The sequence below is a fragment of the Aptenodytes forsteri genome, unplaced genomic scaffold (genome assembly GCF_000699145.1).
Source record: "Aptenodytes forsteri isolate BGI_AS27 unplaced genomic scaffold, ASM69914v1 Scaffold349, whole genome shotgun sequence".
Lineage (NCBI taxonomy): Eukaryota > Metazoa > Chordata > Aves > Sphenisciformes > Spheniscidae > Aptenodytes > Aptenodytes forsteri.
This window is the reverse complement of record NW_008794452.1, coordinates 574,922-594,053: the sequence shown is the minus strand read 5'-3', so window position 1 is coordinate 594,053 and position 19,132 is coordinate 574,922. Positions and strand designations below refer to the sequence as shown.

General features: G+C 37.2%; 1 protein-coding gene across 1 annotated transcript in view; it reads left to right on the top strand.

The window, feature by feature from the left end:
* The first annotated feature begins 491 nt into the window (after positions 1 to 491).
* CCDC6 (coiled-coil domain containing 6) overlaps positions 492 to 19,132 on the top strand; it is a 38,873-nt gene continuing 20,232 nt past the window's right edge. Inside the window, exons 1-3 of the mRNA XM_009290570.2 lie at positions 492 to 554; positions 5,871 to 6,020; positions 14,505 to 14,633. Coding sequence (XP_009288845.1) covers positions 492 to 554; positions 5,871 to 6,020; positions 14,505 to 14,633 — 342 coding nt within the window. The remainder of the gene's footprint in view (positions 555 to 5,870; positions 6,021 to 14,504; positions 14,634 to 19,132) is intronic.

Here is a 19,132-nt window from a genome sequence, read left to right as displayed (position 1 = left end):
AACAGTATCAGCTCACTTGGAATATTTATTGCATTTGTAGAGCAGTAGTTTTCCGTACTGTTTTAAACTGGTGCCAGAAAGTACGGCCAGAGCAGTAACTTGAGTTAGTACTGCTAGAGGAGGAGTGTGTACTTCAGGAGAATTGGGAAACTAAATTTTATTTTATGCAAGAACTGCATATTCTAAAATCATGCCATTGTGTCTTTCTGCACTTAATGCCCCTTTTACCTCATCATATTTTTAGTAGGACTTTGGAAGAGGCTGCTTTCTGAAGTGACAGCTTTAGTTCAGTGTAACATGTGCAGCAACTGAGATCATCTCTTCCTGAAGCTGTCCCAACCTTTCAGTCTATATTCAGTAGCAAAGATTGTTTCTTGTGTACAGCAACCAGATTAAACTGCTCTTCAGCTCCATCTGCAGGCTTATATTGTCCATGGGGTCTTGTCAACAGAAATTGCACCGTAAAAAGATGGATGAATTGTAAAGAGGTCATGGTGGCCCTTGCCTTAAAGATGAGGGACCGTCAAGAGTGGATTAGATCAAAACAGTGCTTGGTAGGCTGTCTCCAACAAGATCCCTGAAATCTAGTGTCACCTCTACTCTGGATGCCAGCTGGAGACAGGTGATGCTTTGTCAGCATGCAAGCCAGGTATGCTTGGCATCTGGCTTTCAGGTGGTCGAGTGTGGGTGACTGGAGTGGTTTGTGAAACACTTGTTACTGAAATTGTGTCTGAAGTGAGAGCTGGAATTAAAATGCAAGATCTTGTTCATGTCAGATCACTGATAATGTTGTACTGTTACTGACTAAGGAGTAGGTATTAACTGTGATTGTTGAACCTGCTTGCTTAGTGTGCAGTATCAGGAAGGCTTGTGAAGCTTTTAGAATAACTAACTGGGGGCAGAAGGGAGCATAGAGTGCTGTGGTTTTGGTTTTTTTTTTTTAATTTTTATTTTTTTTTATTTGACTGTGTTCAAGCTGATGCTTCATCGGAAATACTGGATTTTGCTGCTTCATAAAATAGTGCCACTAGAGCAGTGTGTTTGGGGTATGGTCCAGTGATACAGAAAGAGAGCATCCCACCGTAAGCAGAAGCTGCTGCATGTACTAGAAGCAAGAGGGCAGAGGGAAATCTAGCAGTGTGAACTTGGTCTGCTAAAGGTGTATTTACAGGAAGAAGAACTGAGAGCAGAAAAAGATTTTAATACTAAACTTTTCACAGTTTATGCTAGTATATGCAGCATGTGGAAAAATAACTTCTAATGAGATTCACTTCCTAATATGATAGTTACTATATAAAGTTTACGAGAAATATGTTTCTTAATTCTTTGAAAATTAGCTCATTGGATTGTAAGCTCACAAGGACAGGTTTTTACAATACTTCACGCATCAGCTCTACTAGTGATCAGGATTTTTTCACAGTTTATGCTAGTATATGCAGCATGTGGAAAAATAACTTCTAATGAGATTCACTTCCTAATATGATAGTTACTATATAAAGTTTACGAGAAATATGTTTCTTAATTCTTTGAAAATTAGCTCATTGGATTGTAAGCTCACAAGGACAGGTTTTTACAATACTTCACGCATCAGCTCTACTAGTGATCAGGATTTCACATGCTACTGAATTAGAAATAATAGGATTTTTCTTCCTAGAAAATATAAGAGGTTTTGTGTGTTTTATGTGTATGAGGTGCTTCCCCCCCCCCCTTCATTCTTGATTTCTTGCAAAGTAACAGTCTTTGCCATTTATGGTCTCGACCACAATAATTACAGATTTTTCTTAGTGGATGCATCCATGAAATGCTCTGAGTTAGCTATACATGGAGTTTTGAGATTCTATGGTTATGCAGAAAATCTGTGGTAGAAGTAGATTTCTTGTTTCAGGTTTCCAGAGATTGACTGATTGGGTGTTTTCATTTTATATCACTCAGCGCCTCAGCAATTTATTTTGTAATATGGTACACAGAACAGAGTGAATTGCTGTTAGTGTTTTTGGATGTTGAATGTGATACGGATAACAGAGGAAAACCCAAGAACTCTGTACCCTCATGGAAGACCCACGGAAGACTGTCTCTGATTTCCATGCTGTTTCTCTTCTTTTGCTGATTATATCAGAGCCTCTTTTCCAATGCAAATACTTAATAAAGAGGCAAATTATCCATATGGGAACACAATGTATACATGTCCAGAAAAACATTGCAGTGACAGAGTCTGTGCAGGAAATAGTATTAAAAACTAATTTTTTAATGAATGTGTTACAACATCGGTTTAATTATGGGTTAAATAAGTAACAGATATCAAGATTTTAGGCAATATTAAGGTAAACATGAATGATTTTATTACTTAAGATAACTGAGCTATCTCCAAGTAATGACTAACAAGATGAAGGGAAAGTTTCAGAATGAAAGTATGTGGATTTAGAAGAAATATGGTAATGCATCACGTGCTTTTGTACCCAGTCTTAATAACTGTATGATGTTTTTTGACTAAAAAGTTTGTGTTGAAATTGCTGACCCTTGGGTAATTTAAGTGGACATTCATTGTATTAAATAGGATGTGTGGATATCTGGAACTTACAGTTCACACTTAGATTTATAGGGTCCCTGTTGTTTGTTCAGTTGAGGAATATATTCTTCATATAATGGAGGCAGATATAATCATACTCAGCTTTTCCTTTGAGCCAGTTGAGTGCAAGCCAGTGTCCTACACGGTGTAGGCAGAGGGGGTTGTTGCAGAGCAGTTTAAACATCTAAATTGTATATAATCATACTCAGCTTTTCCTTTGAGCCAGTTGAGTGCAAGCCAGTGTCCTACACGGTGTAGGCAGAGGGGGTTGTTGCAGAGCAGTTTAAACAGGTCTAAATTGTGGCTGTTCATTCTTCGTTTCCACGTGCCAGCACTTTGCCTGTGTGGTACGCCAGTCCAGGAAGCAGATCCAGGAAAGAAAAATGGGAGGAGGAAGGGAAAGGATTAGTTTTTGGGTGTCTCCTGCCTGTGCTGGCCTGCTGCCTGGCCGCATGAGCACCCATGCAAGCACAAAGGAGGGGCATTGCTGTTTGCCTGGGAGTGGGCTGGGATCTTGGCAGCCTGTGTTCATGTTGGCCTAAGCACCCATCATGCCATAACATCAGGATCTGGCTATGAAGTGTTGTGCAGGCTCGGGGCTGTAATAATGTGATTTTAGAGCTTTTGATTGGTGCAAAGCATGAGCAGAACAAATATATGCAAGTTAGAAATGAACAGAAATCACAATAAAAACACCCTGATTCTCTTCTTTTTTAGAACCAAGTGCTTTCTAATTTAATTTCAGGTAAGCTTGGTCTGTGTTACTGTCTTATTGTCTGAACCATTGAAAAGCAGACACCAGTAGAAATCCTGTGTAGTGAAGGCAATGGAGGAGTTGATTTTGGAACAGCATGCATGAATTTTAACAATTTGAGGACAATGAACCCTTGCAATTTGACTTGTTTACTTTGTTCCGAAATGTCTCTGAAGATGTAAGATTGTTAGTAGCTCTAAGTAAAGCCACATTTAGTGATAGATGATGTTATTGAGATCAGTTAGATTCCTTGAGTTTTAATCCTCTGAGATGTGAGCTGACAATTTAGCATTTCTTCAGACCTCTTGGACAACTCTACGTTGTTTTGATGTGACAAGTGATAATACCAATGCTGAACGTGCTGGAGTAGCGGGTCTCTGCCATTGAGATGCACAAACATTAGAGAGGAGGTGCTGTGCAGGACCTAAGCTCCTAAGCTAATAAACTGTGCCAGACTTTCTTTCTTTCTTTCTTTCTTTCTTTTTCCCTTTCTTTCTTTCTTTCTTTCTTTTTCCCTTTCTTTCTTTCTTTCTTTTTCCCTTTCTTTCTGTCTTTCTTTTTTTCCCTTTCTTTCTGTCTTTCTTTTTTTCCCTTTCTTTCTGTCTTTTTCCCTTTCTTTCTGTCTTTTTCCCTTTCTTTCTGTCTTTCTTTTTTTCCCTTTCTTTCTGTCTTTCTTTTTTTCCCTTTCTTTCTGTCTTTCTTTTTTTCCCTTTCTTTCTGTCTTTTTCCCTTTCTTTCTGTCTTTTTCCCTTTCTTTCTGTCTTCCTGTCTTTTTTCTTTCTTTTTCCCTTTCTTTCTTTCTTTCTTTCTTTTTCCCTTTCTTTCTTTCTTTCTTTCTTTTTCCCTTTCTGGTTTGTGCCAGCTCTGCTGGTGACAGGGAGAAGGGAGCTGGTGGCAGATAGTGGGAAAGGGCCAAGACAAGAAAGTGATAGAGGTGGGAGAAGACACAAGAAGGCAGAGATAAAGATGTGAAGAGAAGGACTTGATGGAAGGAGGACTCAACTGAGAAGTTTCCAAACCACCACTTTAGATTTTATGATACTGGCAATACCATGAGAAAAACTTACAATTGTCCTACTGTTCCACCAACTTAAGACATTTATGTTCTTTAAGTAACTTTTCTTGTAGGCATGGAAGGTGCCTCTGTTTAAGTACTTGTCTCTTGGGACTACTAGGGAATATATCATTCCAGCTGAAAGATCACTGACATAAGGAAACCTTTTGAGCATTTTCCAGTGTACAATATGTAAAAAGAGATGGTTATTTTGGCACATTTTGGGCAGAAGATTATGGAAGCTAAGCTTTCAGTAAAACTCTAGTTATGCTTCTGTTTCAGTTCTTAAATTTTCCTCTATCAAGTTTTACTGAAATAAAACTTACTGAATCTTTACATATGGTAAGCTATAAGCTGGTATCATTTTATTAGAATCAGGGCAAATCACAAATCTGCAGTTCAAGTGATGTGGATTTTACTGCAGGGGATGAAAACACTCCTCAACACTACATTGTCTCATTTGTTAAAGGTGGTGGCTTGGGAATTCTGTATTTCTGCCATTCTGTTGTTCTGAGCTCTCTTTAGACTGTGGAATTAAGAGTTGGCTCTACCAATTTGTAGCTGTGATCTTTCATTTCCCCATATGAAATACCCTTTGTGGCCTTTTAGAGCAGACTTCCGAAAGATAACTTCTGTGTTCCATTTATCAAGTTTCTAATATGTACATTAAAAAAATATACAAACACTTAAACTGTAGGGAATGTGAGGGAACGAGCTCACAAGGCTGGCTTTCTGTTGAGCAGTGCCTAGGTGCTATAGGAGAGGTGAAGTGGGAATTGTTTCCTCTAGTGATTCTTCATGGGGAAGATTTCCAGAGTAGCTCTTCTCTTGTGAAATTTGGAAATCCTCAGGGTAAAGCTACCACATGGCATTTTTTAAAGTTGATGTTGTATGTAGTGAAGTAACAGTTCTGAGAAGTAATAGAAGTATGTTTTCCTGGGCTGGTGGTTGGGAAGAAATCCTCATGAGATGAGCCGTGCTCCCTGTGGCTCAGAAGCAAGACATATCTGGGTGAAAGAATAAACGCATTATTTGACTCCTAGAAAGCAGGGCTGCAGTCTAAGGGATCTGGAAAGAAGGCACAGTGCTGAATGCAGCAGTCTGAGCTGTGCTTCAGCTCGTAATGGAGAACGTTTAAAGAGGAGTTTGTTTTTAGGAATAGAGTAGGTAAAAGTAGGTATCTGTGAATCAGTAATGCTTTTATAAAGTTTAAAAGGTTGGGGAATTCAGGCATTTGGTTGGGGGGAGGCCACTTTAAAGCACCAGTGTAGTTTCCCAAGTTGAAAGATGGGGAACAAAAAAGGAAGAAAGGTGCTACAATGTTAGAAAAGGGGATGGTACCAGCCCTTGGATCCATCCTACTGTTCTCCAGGATTATGGGCAAGATTAAAAAAAAAAAAAGAGGTGGGGGGCATTCAAAGGGGAATGGAATAATTGCAACTTTTAACGTGGAAACTTGCTCCCTTTTTTCTTAAAACTATGTCTTTACTTCACAGCAAGCAAGGGCAGAGCAGGAAGAGGAATTCATCAGTAACACTCTATTTAAGAAGATTCAAGCTCTGCAGAAAGAAAAAGAAACACTTGCAGTAAACTATGAAAAGGAAGAGGAATTTCTCACTAATGAGCTCTCAAGAAAACTGATGCAGGTAATTGGTGCCTTTACTGATGTTTCTCCCAGGAGCCTCAGGACCAGCTTTGAACTTTTTTGTTAGTGTGACTGCAGTCAGAGGGATATGGTCAGGTTGTCGCTGTTGTAAAGCTGACACTTGAAATAAGCAAAGTACAAGAAGTGTAGTGAGTAAGTGTTTTTTAATATGTTGCTTTAAAGTTTGCATCTGCAAACTCTCATAGTGTTGAGAACCTGTAAGTTTGTATAGAGATGCAAAGAAATGGATGTAGCTTAAAGTAAATGTTAACTGTCTTACAGAAGAGAGTTACTGATTAATTTAAAATGTTAGTGAAACAGATGCTTTTTTCTGGAGTATTTGATATATAACAGGAGTCCTGAAATATTAAACATTATATACAAGAATGTGCAGTGATGCTTGAAGGAGACTTTATCTGTAAGTTTATCCATACTTTTAACAAAACAGTTGCTTCTCTTGAATTAAAACACTTACATCAGTCGGGTGCTAAAAGTAAAAAGTTAAAGATGCTGGGACAATTTATGGCAGAGGAACTTCTTTTACCCAAGTTGCTAATTTTTGGAAAGTGGGTAAGTATTTGTTTCAAGTGTTGTATATGTTTGCCTGTTCTGATAGACTTGCTTAAATACCTGCTTTTGGCTTCTGTAGGAGATAGGGTACTAAGTTAGGTGAATGTTTGGTGTGATCCACTATGGCTTTTTTCATGCCATTACTTACAAGCTTTGTCATGAAAAACTAGTCAATTTTAAAGAACCTGATTTGTATGTTGTAAGCATGTCTTATGTTCTGCAGCTGGAGACTTAAGGCATGTTTAGCCCTGCAGTTTGGAAATACACTCTTTGGAAACATTAGAGTGAGTCCTGTCTGATGCTTTTGTTACTGAAAACAAACTATGTTTGGGACTTCTATGACTTTGTCTATTTGATGCCTATTATCACATAGTAAGTTAAGTATCAAGATAAAATATCCTCAGTCTGGTATTACTATTTCCCCTTGCTATTCTTGAGGACTGACAAGAATGAAAGCAAACGTACATCTTATTCAGAAACAAAGTCATACATTTTTATGAAAAATAGAGAAGCAGATGGCAGTAAAATAGGGGTATTGAGTGTTCTCTTCTAATTGAAGTAAGATGTAGATATCACTATGGAAAAAGCTTTCCACTGAAGTCTCTTCCAGTAAAGAGAGAAATGGTATGTTGAGCAATGTTGTTTAATTGAAAGGGCTATGTAGAAATTGGTTACAGAATCAGGTTACCTGGGGCTGTACTATATATTGTGTAGAGCAAAATAAAACTTACTTTAAAAGTAAAAGCATGAACGACACTTGATTTGGCTGAAGGGTTTTGAACTCGTATAATGACCTTGCACACAAATTTGTACTGCATAAGTTCTGCAGCAACTGAATTGCTGTATCTAGTAATTGCTTAAAATATGCTTAGCCATTTTCCTAGAATTCAACTGAGATTGCTTTAAAGCTGTATCTTTAACAGTTCTTAAATTACTAATATTATGCAAAATAGGTTCACACATTACAAAGAGAAATATAAGCTTCTTGTCAACCTAAAACTACAATTAATTTTTATTCTTTTCTGCCGTGGACTTTCAGAAAGTATCCTTTGACTGTTGCCCCAAATTAAGGAAAAATGTAACAATCTACTGTTCTTAAAATGGCCAAGGGGGTGCCTCATTGTAATGTATGAAATTATGCAAGGGCATTATGCTGTTTATCCATTGGAAACCTTTAAAGGGTGTAACTTCATTCTCGCTAATGAGAGAAAGATTCAGAGAAGCACATATATCTGAAACAGAATGCAGGCATAAAACTGGTGAAGTCTCACCTTTTGTTATGACATCTGCAGAAAATCCTCAGTCTTGGATTCAACATCATCCCGTAAATATTATCCACCTTCCAGTAGGCAAGCTGCAAATTTCTGCTGAAAGAAAGTAACTACATAGCCATAATTACAATAATACGGAGGTAAAATTCTGACCACCACCTGCTTTTATTAAACAATATCTCAGCCTACAGCCTTACACTTCATTTCATGTGGCCTTCCTGTAAGCCTCATTCAGCGTTTGATAAATGTGGTCATGTCAGCCAGAAGATTTTAAAAGGTGACAATTCTTAAATGCACCTGTGTTCCAAATTGTTAGTCCTAAAACTGTGTAATTTCTCTCAGCATCATTAGGTAGCAGTTTTTGGAAGTAAATTGTGAGTTTGTCCTCTATCTAAATATTAACCCATCTTACTTGAAAGAGAGAACAGTTGTCAACATCCTGTTGATGTTGGTAGTGGTTGTGCCTGTGAAGGGTGAGTGGCATGGAATATCTTGCTTACAGGTTCACCTGTTAACTGCAGTATACAGAGGAGAAGATAAGGGATATATCAAAGCTCTAGTGCAAAGCGTATTTTAAGCTGTGTCAGAGGAATCTGCCTGGTCAGCAGGTTTTGTAGTCCATCTGGATGACTTTTCATACCTTTACAGTGGCTCAAGACTTGCAGTACAGGTGGAGGACTTGTTTGTTTTAAAGCAAACAGTTTAATATTAAAACTATTATTCTGTTTGTGTGTATGCTGAATGCAGATCTCATTTCATGGCTTGATTATGTCTTTGATGTGATAAACTTGCTGTGAAATGCAAAAAATGTGTATTAATATATTCTCCTAAACACTAGTAACATGCTCAGCAGCTTATAAATTATACAAAGGAAATGGTCCCTTCCCCTAAAGAGCTTACCTGTAGAATTAGGAAACATTTGAATATTACAGTATGTTTCCATGAAAATAATTTTCTATCTCTCTAGTGATCATGGATTTAGTAAGTTGACATTAGAATATTGGTGAGTTGCAGGCAATTTTCTTAAGTAGCAAAGAATTGAAAATAATATTGACATTGATTTTTGTTTTGTGAAAGCTTATCTGTTGTTTGGACATTTTGATTCTTCAGCTATGAATCCTGGAAATCATACTCATGTAGACTGCCAGATAAAAAATATGAGAAGAGAAACTCCTGATATTACAAATAAACTCATTTTGTGGAAAAGAGGGCATTATTAGCACATATCACATGGTCAAATTAGTATTTATTACAATATCTTTTCTAGTTCAGTATACTCTTCCCGTTACACAGGTGTAATGCTAAATTCCTGACTAATGTTTTTCAGACACAGAAAGTTAAGATAATTACAGTTTACTTTTCTGAATTTCCTGAGATTTGTGAGTGCTAGTACTTACCATTAGCTACTAGAATGTAGCAATTCTGTCTTTATTAGAGGATGCAAGACTGATGAGGCAGTTATAAGGCTAATAATGAATTGATAAATGCCTACTTCCATTTTTGGTATCTTTGCTCTGGAGAGAATTCTAGCTAAATTAGATGCAGACTTTGGATGATGACTTAACCAGAAATACAGTAGTCTCCAGTGGAAGTGTCGGCAGTAATTGGTTGCTCCACTGTTCTTTGCTGTTTGGGTTTAAACTCTTAATTTCTGTATGTGTTTGCCAGGCAACATTGGTCTGACCTGGAACTAGACTTTCAAAATTCATGCTGTCGGACATTGTGCATCAAATGGCTTCCTGCTTTTTGTATGACTAAGGGAAGAAAAATACATATGAATCCGTTTTGTCTAAGACTTTGCCTTTTGGAACAGAGGGAGGGGTGTACTTCTGGTAAACTGCATATGATTTGTAGTCTCTTAATTTTTCAAGTCTGTGGCTGTATCAAAATTACTGCCATATTATTCAGTTGAAAGCCACCTAACAGAGACTTTTTTCATAGTGCCTGTGTGTTTTTTGCTTTGTCAAACCTTTGTTTGTCACAATTGTAGGGGCTTATGCATTGCATTCAGAGTGGCATCTGGAATGAGCTCCCAGAATGTTAAAATGTTTTAAATGTGAAAGCTGTCTGCCAGAGCACGAGCTGCAGCGCTCCTCGCTAACAGCCTAACAAGAATTTCCCAGTTCAGCATGATGTGCATTACTATTATAAAACACGGAGTTACATCAGGTTTTCAATACTGTAAGAAATTAATTTTGAAACATTTTACTATATGCCAGACTGATTCTATACATACACAGTAGCACATAAAAGAAAGTGTTTTCATTGGAATAATACTGTCTTCCTGTTGCCAGGCTTTCTGGTGCCATACCATTGCTTGATAATACCTGTTTATAACTGTGTGGCATTAGCTTTTACTGCCTCTACAAGCCCATTCAATAAGTGTATGCTTTTACTAGTTAAATTTCCTTTGTTTCGCATAATTTTTAATTTTCTAGGCTGAATGCTGCAGGGATGAACACATCCATCTCATCAGAGGTTTTGGAGTAAACAAAAGCTTTTCATCACATACGTTCCTGATAAAGTTCTTATAAGCCTCATATACATTCACTATATTTTGCCATGTACTTTAATTATATTTTTGTCTACCTGACTAAGTCTCTGGAAAGTTTGGAACAATGTTTTTATAGAGTCCTCCGTCCCTCATCATTATAGAATGGTAGTAATATTTTGCAGAGTACCATTAGAAGTGTTTTGATGCAGGATCTATTCTTGCAGCTGTGGACGTGGACTTTCTGAGTTCCTGTTTTGAAATTTAAAATAGTAAATCTTGAAAATTTATCTTTTGTGAAATAAGGCTGCTCCAGAGACTAATTAATTTTTAATATTGTTTGAAATTACAAAGTCAATTATTCTTTAAATTGTGCAACAGTATTTTTCAAAATCAAATACAGATTTTTTCAATACCCTTATATTTTTGGAAGTGCAAATTGGTCCAAGAATCTGTCCTTGAAAGTAAAATGTTACAACATACAAAGATAATAGCATAATGCGTAGTAAGGCAGATTAAGTAATTGGGAGGCTATACAGAACTGTTTCTCGTGCAAGTCTGATTCTTTCAAAAATTGTAAGTCTGTAAACATAAGCTATTACCCTTCCTGCTCTCCAAAATACGATGCGTCAGCTCAAGGATGCAAATGTGATTGTGTGGAATAAACGGAGTCAGCTCATCTATCATTTATTTGATGAACATCTGGACATAAAGAGGAGGCAAACTGCTGATACAAATTTGTTAATAAATAGGACTTTCAGGATGCAGCAAAGGAGGACTTGGACAACTTTTGAGGGCTGGAGTACTAAAAATAGACTGTTCAGTACAATGTACAAGGTCATAGTCTGGGGAATAAATGAGGGTTGTTTTTTTAAGGGGGAACTTCATCCATTAGCTCCATTATTTCATAAAAACACTTTCCACTGTCCCAGAATAAGCCAGTACAGTAAGGAAGTAAGGTAAATGTGGTCCTAGATGGTGTCAGAAAACTTATTTCTGTAGAGAGAAGGACATTACTGTAGTTGTATAGGACTTACCTGAACTAACGCATGCACTCTTTCTGCTGCTAAGCTTTGTATTTGATAGCCCTGTTCTCACTTTAAAGTACTAGCTGTATCTCTTGCACCAAACCCACCTCTGATCTTATGAAGCTGAAAATTCCCCCAGTATCTCTCCTACAGTTTTCATATACAATTCAAGGTCTGTAAGACATTGTCATCAAGGTGACACATTCTAACACATTTTTTCCTTCTCTTTAGCTGGCAGCCGTAAGTGTATCTGTAAACAGTTGTTACTATAATTGCATATAATTAAAAACAGTTTGAAAATACTCTCTTACTTTACTAAGTAAAATAAACACTTACCCACCAGTGGATATTTTCTCATTGTTAGCAATTCTGTTTTTCAGCCTTAGGATTTCAGCATTAACTGGGTTTTGTTTGTTTTGGTTTGTTTTTGCGATCAAAGCCAATAAAAGGGAAAAATTATTTTACCCAATTGTGAGTGACAGACACCATTAATATGTATTTTGGGGTGTGTTATTAGTATGTTTCTCCCACTTTCAATAATGAAACCGAAAGGGTGAAGGGGAGTAGCACAATAAAGTAGGTTCGTCAGAAAGTCCGAGAGGGCTTTCATGTTATAATCCTTTTTAGCACTCAAGGGGAAAGTGTTTGTGGATTTCTTTTTATTCCCAGTCACTTTGCTTTCTGGTGGTTTTATGTTAAAATCAGAATAGAAGGTATTCCTGTAATAGATCTTTCCTGGCTTCACTTAATAGCTTTCTGATCAGCTGGAACTGTCCTTTGGCTGCAGGATGTTCATGATCCCAGGGTAGGGTTTAGTAGATCCTACACAGCAGCTACAGATCTAACGAGTAAGCCTCATCAGTTCCTGTGTGATGGAAATTCCAGCAAGCTTTAAAAGGAATGATTTGACAAGCAAGATTGTGCTATTGCAGCTCAATTTGTTTTAAATAATATGGTAGTTGCGTTTGCATGAAGCACACAAGAGTGACAAACAGTATTTGTTGTTAGGTTGGTTTGAGGTGCCTTCATACGACTGTGTGATCTGCCTGACTCACTGGACTGTCTGCAAATGCTAGCAGTCCCAACCACACGCTTTCTGTTAGCAGCATCTGGCTTTAGGCTGAGTAAGAGATTCTGGCTATGTGCCTTTTCGCACAGTTTAATTTGCTAACTAAATATAAGCTGATTACAGCAACTGGCTTTGGTCTCAATTTTCAGTTAGGTTTAAAAAAAGGCATCTAGCTTTTTTAATGAAGCAAAATGAAGGTTGATGAAAGTGCAGCAAGTACCTTGAGCTAGGTGGTAATCTGCGCGCTGTCTGCTCCTTGGGCTCTTCGGCTGTCTTCAGTCTTAAACTGTAGCTGCTGCATAGGAGTGGGGGAGGAAAGGAGAGGGGCTTACGGAGTTGTAAGACTAAATAATGTCCTTTTGATATTAAACGTGTTTTTTTCCAACCAAGCTTAACTCCAGTACTGAAGTAAGAGACTTCAAATTTTTGATTATCAAACAACACAAACAGTATTTTGATTTAAAAGTGTGAATATAAATTTTTCTTCGAATGAAAATCTCACTTAGCAGCCCTAAATATTCTCACACAAGAAATGAAATGGCTTTATTTCCAACTAGACAGTTTAACAAAATTTCCTAAACATTTGATCAAGAGCTGCTGTGATAGTCTCGGTGATTATCATGTTGGAGTCTAGGTGGCTTCCTCAAGTGCATGGGAATTTCCATGAGCGTCAGGGGGTTTGGAAAATATACTGTAATTTAGTAAATGAAAGGAATAAATCTCATTTATTTTTTTTTTAATTAATATTCTGGTGTTTATTTTAATTTGTGAAAAATAAAATCTCGAAATTGATAAGCCCTGAAAACACAGTTAAAGTGCAGACTTCTTCCATATGTATATTGCCAAGTAGTTACTGTCTGCCTAGTGCTCTCTCCACACAAGCTTTTCTGCTCTGAACTCTCTGCCAGGCTACACTTCACAGACCATTTTGTCTCTAAATAGCAGCAAAAAGAACTGAATTAATGAACTAGCAATTTTAGTTTGTTTTAAGCTTCACTGTGGATATCCAGCAACCTTGACTTGTGTCCGTGACTTGAGGTGTGTCTCCGTTTCCTCAGATTTTCCTCACACATTTAAACACTATGATCTTACATGTTGTTATCTGATAGCCAGAAGAACTGGTGTAGAAAATAAGCAGGTGGGAAAAAATGCCTGCAATTTTCAGTGGATGGCCAGAGCACGGTGTAATTACAATATTGTCTTTTGGGGACATTTGCTTTTCCCTAAGTCAAATTCACGTGTTCGTACCATCATGCCAGTCACACTGTTTTATCCACAGGAAGACTTGGATCCCTGTCTCAGAGGGATTCCATTGTGATTTTGACTTTAATGTTAAAAGTGACTCTACTCCAAGCCGTAATTTATGTTAAAATGTGGGGGTTTTTTTTGTTTCCGTCTGCTTGAGAGGTTTGAGAGTAAAGATTTTCTTTTTAATTGGAAATATTAGCTGAAAAAAAATTTCCCTTGAGTGTTAAGAAAATTTATAACATTGATTTGAAACAACCAGTGTTTTTGTCATCAAAATCTTTTGATTCTTGATAGCATAGGAATAGAAATTAGATTTTTTTTTTTCTTCTTACTATCTTATTGCACAGCAATTTCAGTACTATGACTTCAGTCATGATTTTAAGCTTTCAGCTGCCTGGGAGAAGGAAGTGCCAAGACCTGCATTTTATGCTTTGGGTGCTCTTGAGATGATGCATTTAGATTAAAATTAATGCTTTTGTGAACATTATGATAGATTTTTGACTTTTGAAATGTCTATAATTATTTTATATGCTATATATAATGTATCTATTTTGATTTGACTTTATTAAATATTTGGAAATGTAGTTTACTTCAATCTGCTTTGTAAATGGAACACAGTTTAAAATGCTGCTTTTTGAAGGGTTGTTGGGTGGGTTGTGCATTTTGAAGTCTTTTGAGAAGAATTATCAGTAGAGAATTTACGTGCAGTAAAGAATTAGACATGTGTAAATAAACGTATAAAAGGTGCATAATGTTTCATGCTTTTATTTGTGTGTTTAAAATACTCGCATGTCTCCTAAATTTTTAGCTGCAGCATGAGAAAGCTGAACTGGAGCAGCATTTAGAGCAGGAACAGGAATTTCAAGTGAACAAACTGATGAAGAAGATTAAAAAACTGGAAAATGATACAATTTCGAAGCAGCTCACCCTGGAGCAGGTAACTCCTTACTTTCAGAATTATATGATTGTAAAACAAGGGATTCTGGAAAAAAAACTCAAACTTGTTTTGTATTAGATTTGACTTAATTTTTTAAGTATGTAAGAAACTGGGCAATATCAAGAATACAGAAAAGTCAGTTTGACTTTCAAAGCAATAAATCATTAACATAATTTATTGTGAGAAACTTTGAATAATTTTTTTTCATGGCCATTATAACTTTTAGTAGCCTTACTGCAGGCCTTCATGTCTGCTGGACAGCTTTGAGTTTTGCAAACAACTTTTTTGTAGTAACGCTTTTTATAGCTGTTCATCTGCTTCCACTCTTATGCTGCTTGTGAGAAAGACTGTCACTTCTGATAGCGGTTAAGCACAACAGTTAATGATATGTATGTGGTCTAGTTGTGCTCTAGATCACCTTTTTGTGGCAGCTTGGATAGCACAGGACTTGAACTGTGAGATGTCAGCTGCGTGTATACTTAAAAAGAGTTGAAATTTGACTACATCCAACTCCCTTTCTCCCTAGACAGTTGTGAAGATTGCAGAGATAAAACACCACTTGTTTTGGTCATGTTTCCACTGGAAGTTTAGACTTTGGGACTGCTCTTATGTCTAATTTTAGGCATGTGCATCAAAGCATCTCAGTGGTGTTAGTAGGAGTCCTTTTGACTTAAAAGGCAAACTGATGAAACATATAGGCTTGTTAAAGAACTTCAGTTTTTCTGGCTTGTGGAAGTCCAATAATTTGGGAGGTGTAAATATAGTACATTATTTCTGTGAATTTTTTTTTGTTGTTCTCATCAAATGTGGAACACTTTTGTTGCTGTTAATCTGAATTTCTACCAGTTTTGTATGACTCTCCTATTTCTGTTGACATTGTGGATAAATTAATTAATAGCTATCTTAATGATTAAATGAGTTTTCTTGATCCTTGTGCTAACATTCTATATGGAGAGATCTATGGAACAAATTGAAAAATAGAAAGGTAGGAAGATGTAGTTGCCAGCAAATCCTTAACCAGCATGGAAATTAACATGAGATTGAAATAACTCTCTTAACCACAAGGTGGTGGTGGCGGACACTTAATCAAAACGCAAAGTAAGCTTACATACTAAGCTGGTTTAGCCTTTGAAATGTTAGCATGAGCCACAGCTGAAATCTTAATGGTATTTATTTTTGTATCATTGTTCTGGGCAGACAGACTTGTGAAATCATAACATTTGAAACGTTGCTACATTTGAATATCAACGACAGATTGTTGAAAAAGCATGGATGCTCAGAGGTCTTTCTCAAATACCTGACCTTGAAAACTTACTTTGTTTATGAAGATGTTAACTTTGGCTGTCAGTCTTACTTAGAAATTCCATGCATATTTATATGTAATGCAATGTATACCATTGTTTTCTCTTACAGTAACGTATAGTAAATCTCAGGTTACTTTGAACTTCAGCATGCTTTCTTGTCTGACACAAATTTAAAAAAAAAGCTTATTGTGCTAATTAACCAGCTGAAGCAACAGCCTTTGGGGCATGTGCCGTACCTAGCAAGAGGCAACCGAAAGTTGTGAGCAGAGCAATGTTGCCTTTATTGTATGCATAGGGAATTAAGGAAGAGATTGCCACAATGGTTCAACATAACCTTTGCGAGACCTGTTAAACAGGACTTGGAAGGAGTACTTCAGCAATGCTGTGAACATAATCTAGGGCTGCATTACTAGGTCTATCACTGTAATCAGTGGGCAGATAGTTACAACGTATGTTCGCTAAACTATTATTTTTAAAATATGGAACATGAATTATCTATGCTTTGTGTCCTTCCTCCTTTGCTTTCTCTCATCTGAGCTGCTTATCCCACAGGTGATTGGTAGGCAGCCAGTTTGTAGCAGTGATGGTTGCGTAGAATGTTATTCCGAAATAAAAAATTAAGTTGGATCTTAGGGTTCGAATGTGACCTGACTTAATTTTCTTAAGTCAGCTTGAAATGGCAGAACATTCTTCTCTGAAGGCTAATGGTGAAGAAATTTGCAACATGTGACTATTTCATTAACTGAATCTCTCAGTTAAAATGAGCAATAATGTTCTGTGTTATAGTTCAGTGGTTTGATAGGAAATAAATACCTGTCAGTTTTGTCCTACAGAGGCCAAGTTTGTGTAGTCTTGCTGTTGCTCTTTAATTGCTTTTCTATTTCACACAGTACAGTGAGAAACTAGAATTGATGCAGTTAGGAGATGAGAAATAAGAACTAAACTGCTAATAATCATCTCCTTTGTCTGCTTCTTTGAAAGGAGAAGAACGTGAAATGTGTAATATCTTCTGGAAAGATATTCTTGGAGAGCAGCAAAGAATTAAAGCTACAAAGGGGGAGGGGCAGATGAGAAGCAGAGAAGTGACATTTGGGATAGTGGGCTTAGGCAGAGATCATATTCAACTTTCATTGATACGGAAGATCTCCACTTCAGGAGGGAACAGTTGTGCTTGTTAGTAAGTTAGCAAGAAGACTGAAGAAGTGGTAATCCAGGAATACACAGACAATGGATATTTTAGCTGCATTTGAAGTAAAGTAAGTGTATGCGTGAAAGAGAGAGACAAGAAGAAACACAATTGGATGGCGAGGAACATTAAAAGTGATTTTTCTCTTTCTCTAAAGGGAAGATTAAGGTCCAAAAAAGCAAGCAATACTTCCTCGTTTCCCTGTTGTGATGGTAAAAATTGAATGATGTTTGATTGGAATGTAACTTCGAACCCATATAGAATGACACTAGTATTGACAGAGCTGCTGGTTTGGTCTTGAGATGTAATCCCATCCTGCTTATTTTAGTTCAGAATATTATCACGTTCCTAACAAATTCATTGACTGGAGTTAGACTACATTTCAAAGTACACCTGAAACTGCCTAGTGCAAAGCAAATATACCTATTCTCTGAATTCACAGCTCTGATCAGGATGCTGCAGTCACTTCTCCGGTAGGTTCAATTCAAGGTGTTCACCCTCAAAGCTTTAATATCCTGACACTGGGAGGAACTGGGACAACACTCAATATCAGGAAAGGAAGATATTTGTTTCCAGTGTGTTTTCATGTTGCTGGAGATGGGGAGTTTTAGATCTCTGTTTCACAACCCAGTTTCTCTGGTGTTTCAGCAGAGCATGTCTGTCAGCCTTCAGGGCACAACACAAAGCTCACTTGTATATTGTTGCTGATGATTTGACTTTGCTCACCTGCATGCAGATTTCTGATTAATGGACTCCGCTGCCTTGGTGATGGTTGCTATAATACTAAATGTAATCTTAGATTTTTTTCAAATCCAAGGTTATAAATAATTTACTCTGTCTTCAAATTCCAGTATGCTGCTCTTCCTACCATTAAATGAAATAGATTTATTTTCACCAGTATGTTTTTGTGGGTTTGTTAAGTGCTAGATCAATAACATAGCTGTAAAAAGGCTATGTCAGAGCAGGTGAGTCTAAACCATGCTGCACTGAAGTGATGCAAATCCATTGCTGCAGAAGTAGTCATCTGCAGTCAAACCTTTTTCATCATGTGTTTATATAGATAGCTACGCAATGTAGTGAAGATCTGCGTGTTGGTAATGTAGAAGCACGGTGTGCAGACTCCCAGAATGTTTTGTGTACTTTCTTCCCTCTGAACGCTGTCAGCACCAAGCATTGGCCAAACTGGCTAATGAGCAGTGCCCTAAGGCAAAGCACCCTGCACCTCCTGGGCCTGAGCCCTTTGCCTTCGTACTACTCCAGCTCCTGCTGGTATGGGGAACAAAGTGTCAGTCAGGATCCAAATTCTCATCCCTTGTGTGAGGCTGAAGCATGTTGCTTCTGACTTCTCTTACATTGAAGTGTAAGTTCTCTCAACTGTTAATGTACATCTGGAAACTCAGGCATGGAAAGATTTACTAAACACTGTTTCTTTTTCTAATTATGTTCCCTATTACTCATGAATATATGTCTATTTTTACTTACAGTAACTAATTCTTCTAAGCTTTAAAGAAGAAAGTTATACATTCATTAAACTTGCACCGTTACCTGAAGTGTGTAAGTTTAAATTTTGTTTGGGTATCTCAATATTAGTTTAGTGGTTGGCACAGAGCCCTTACAGATTTAGATGCTGTAATAGCACTTCACCCGGTGACGCAGCAAACGTGCAAGGAAATCACTTAATCTGTTTTCAGTCTTTCCATTTTGTAATGTGGGATTATTTGCCCATCAGGAAAGTGGTGAGTATTAACTAAGGCTTGGCTGGGAAAAATACCTCCATGCTATTTTCCACCTGTAAAGGTATTGATATATTCCCATATGTTTCATTATTGCTAACTTCTGGAGTTCAGCTGCCAGTGTTGCTGAATAAGATCATCTGTGCCTCTTAGTATTCCAATGTATTCTTATTAATATTTGCATTATATTTGTACTAAAATACTAATAATAGATTTCTTCATGTGTGGTTCTACATTATATCTGCTTTTCTTAGCTTGTAGTAGAATCAAGAATGT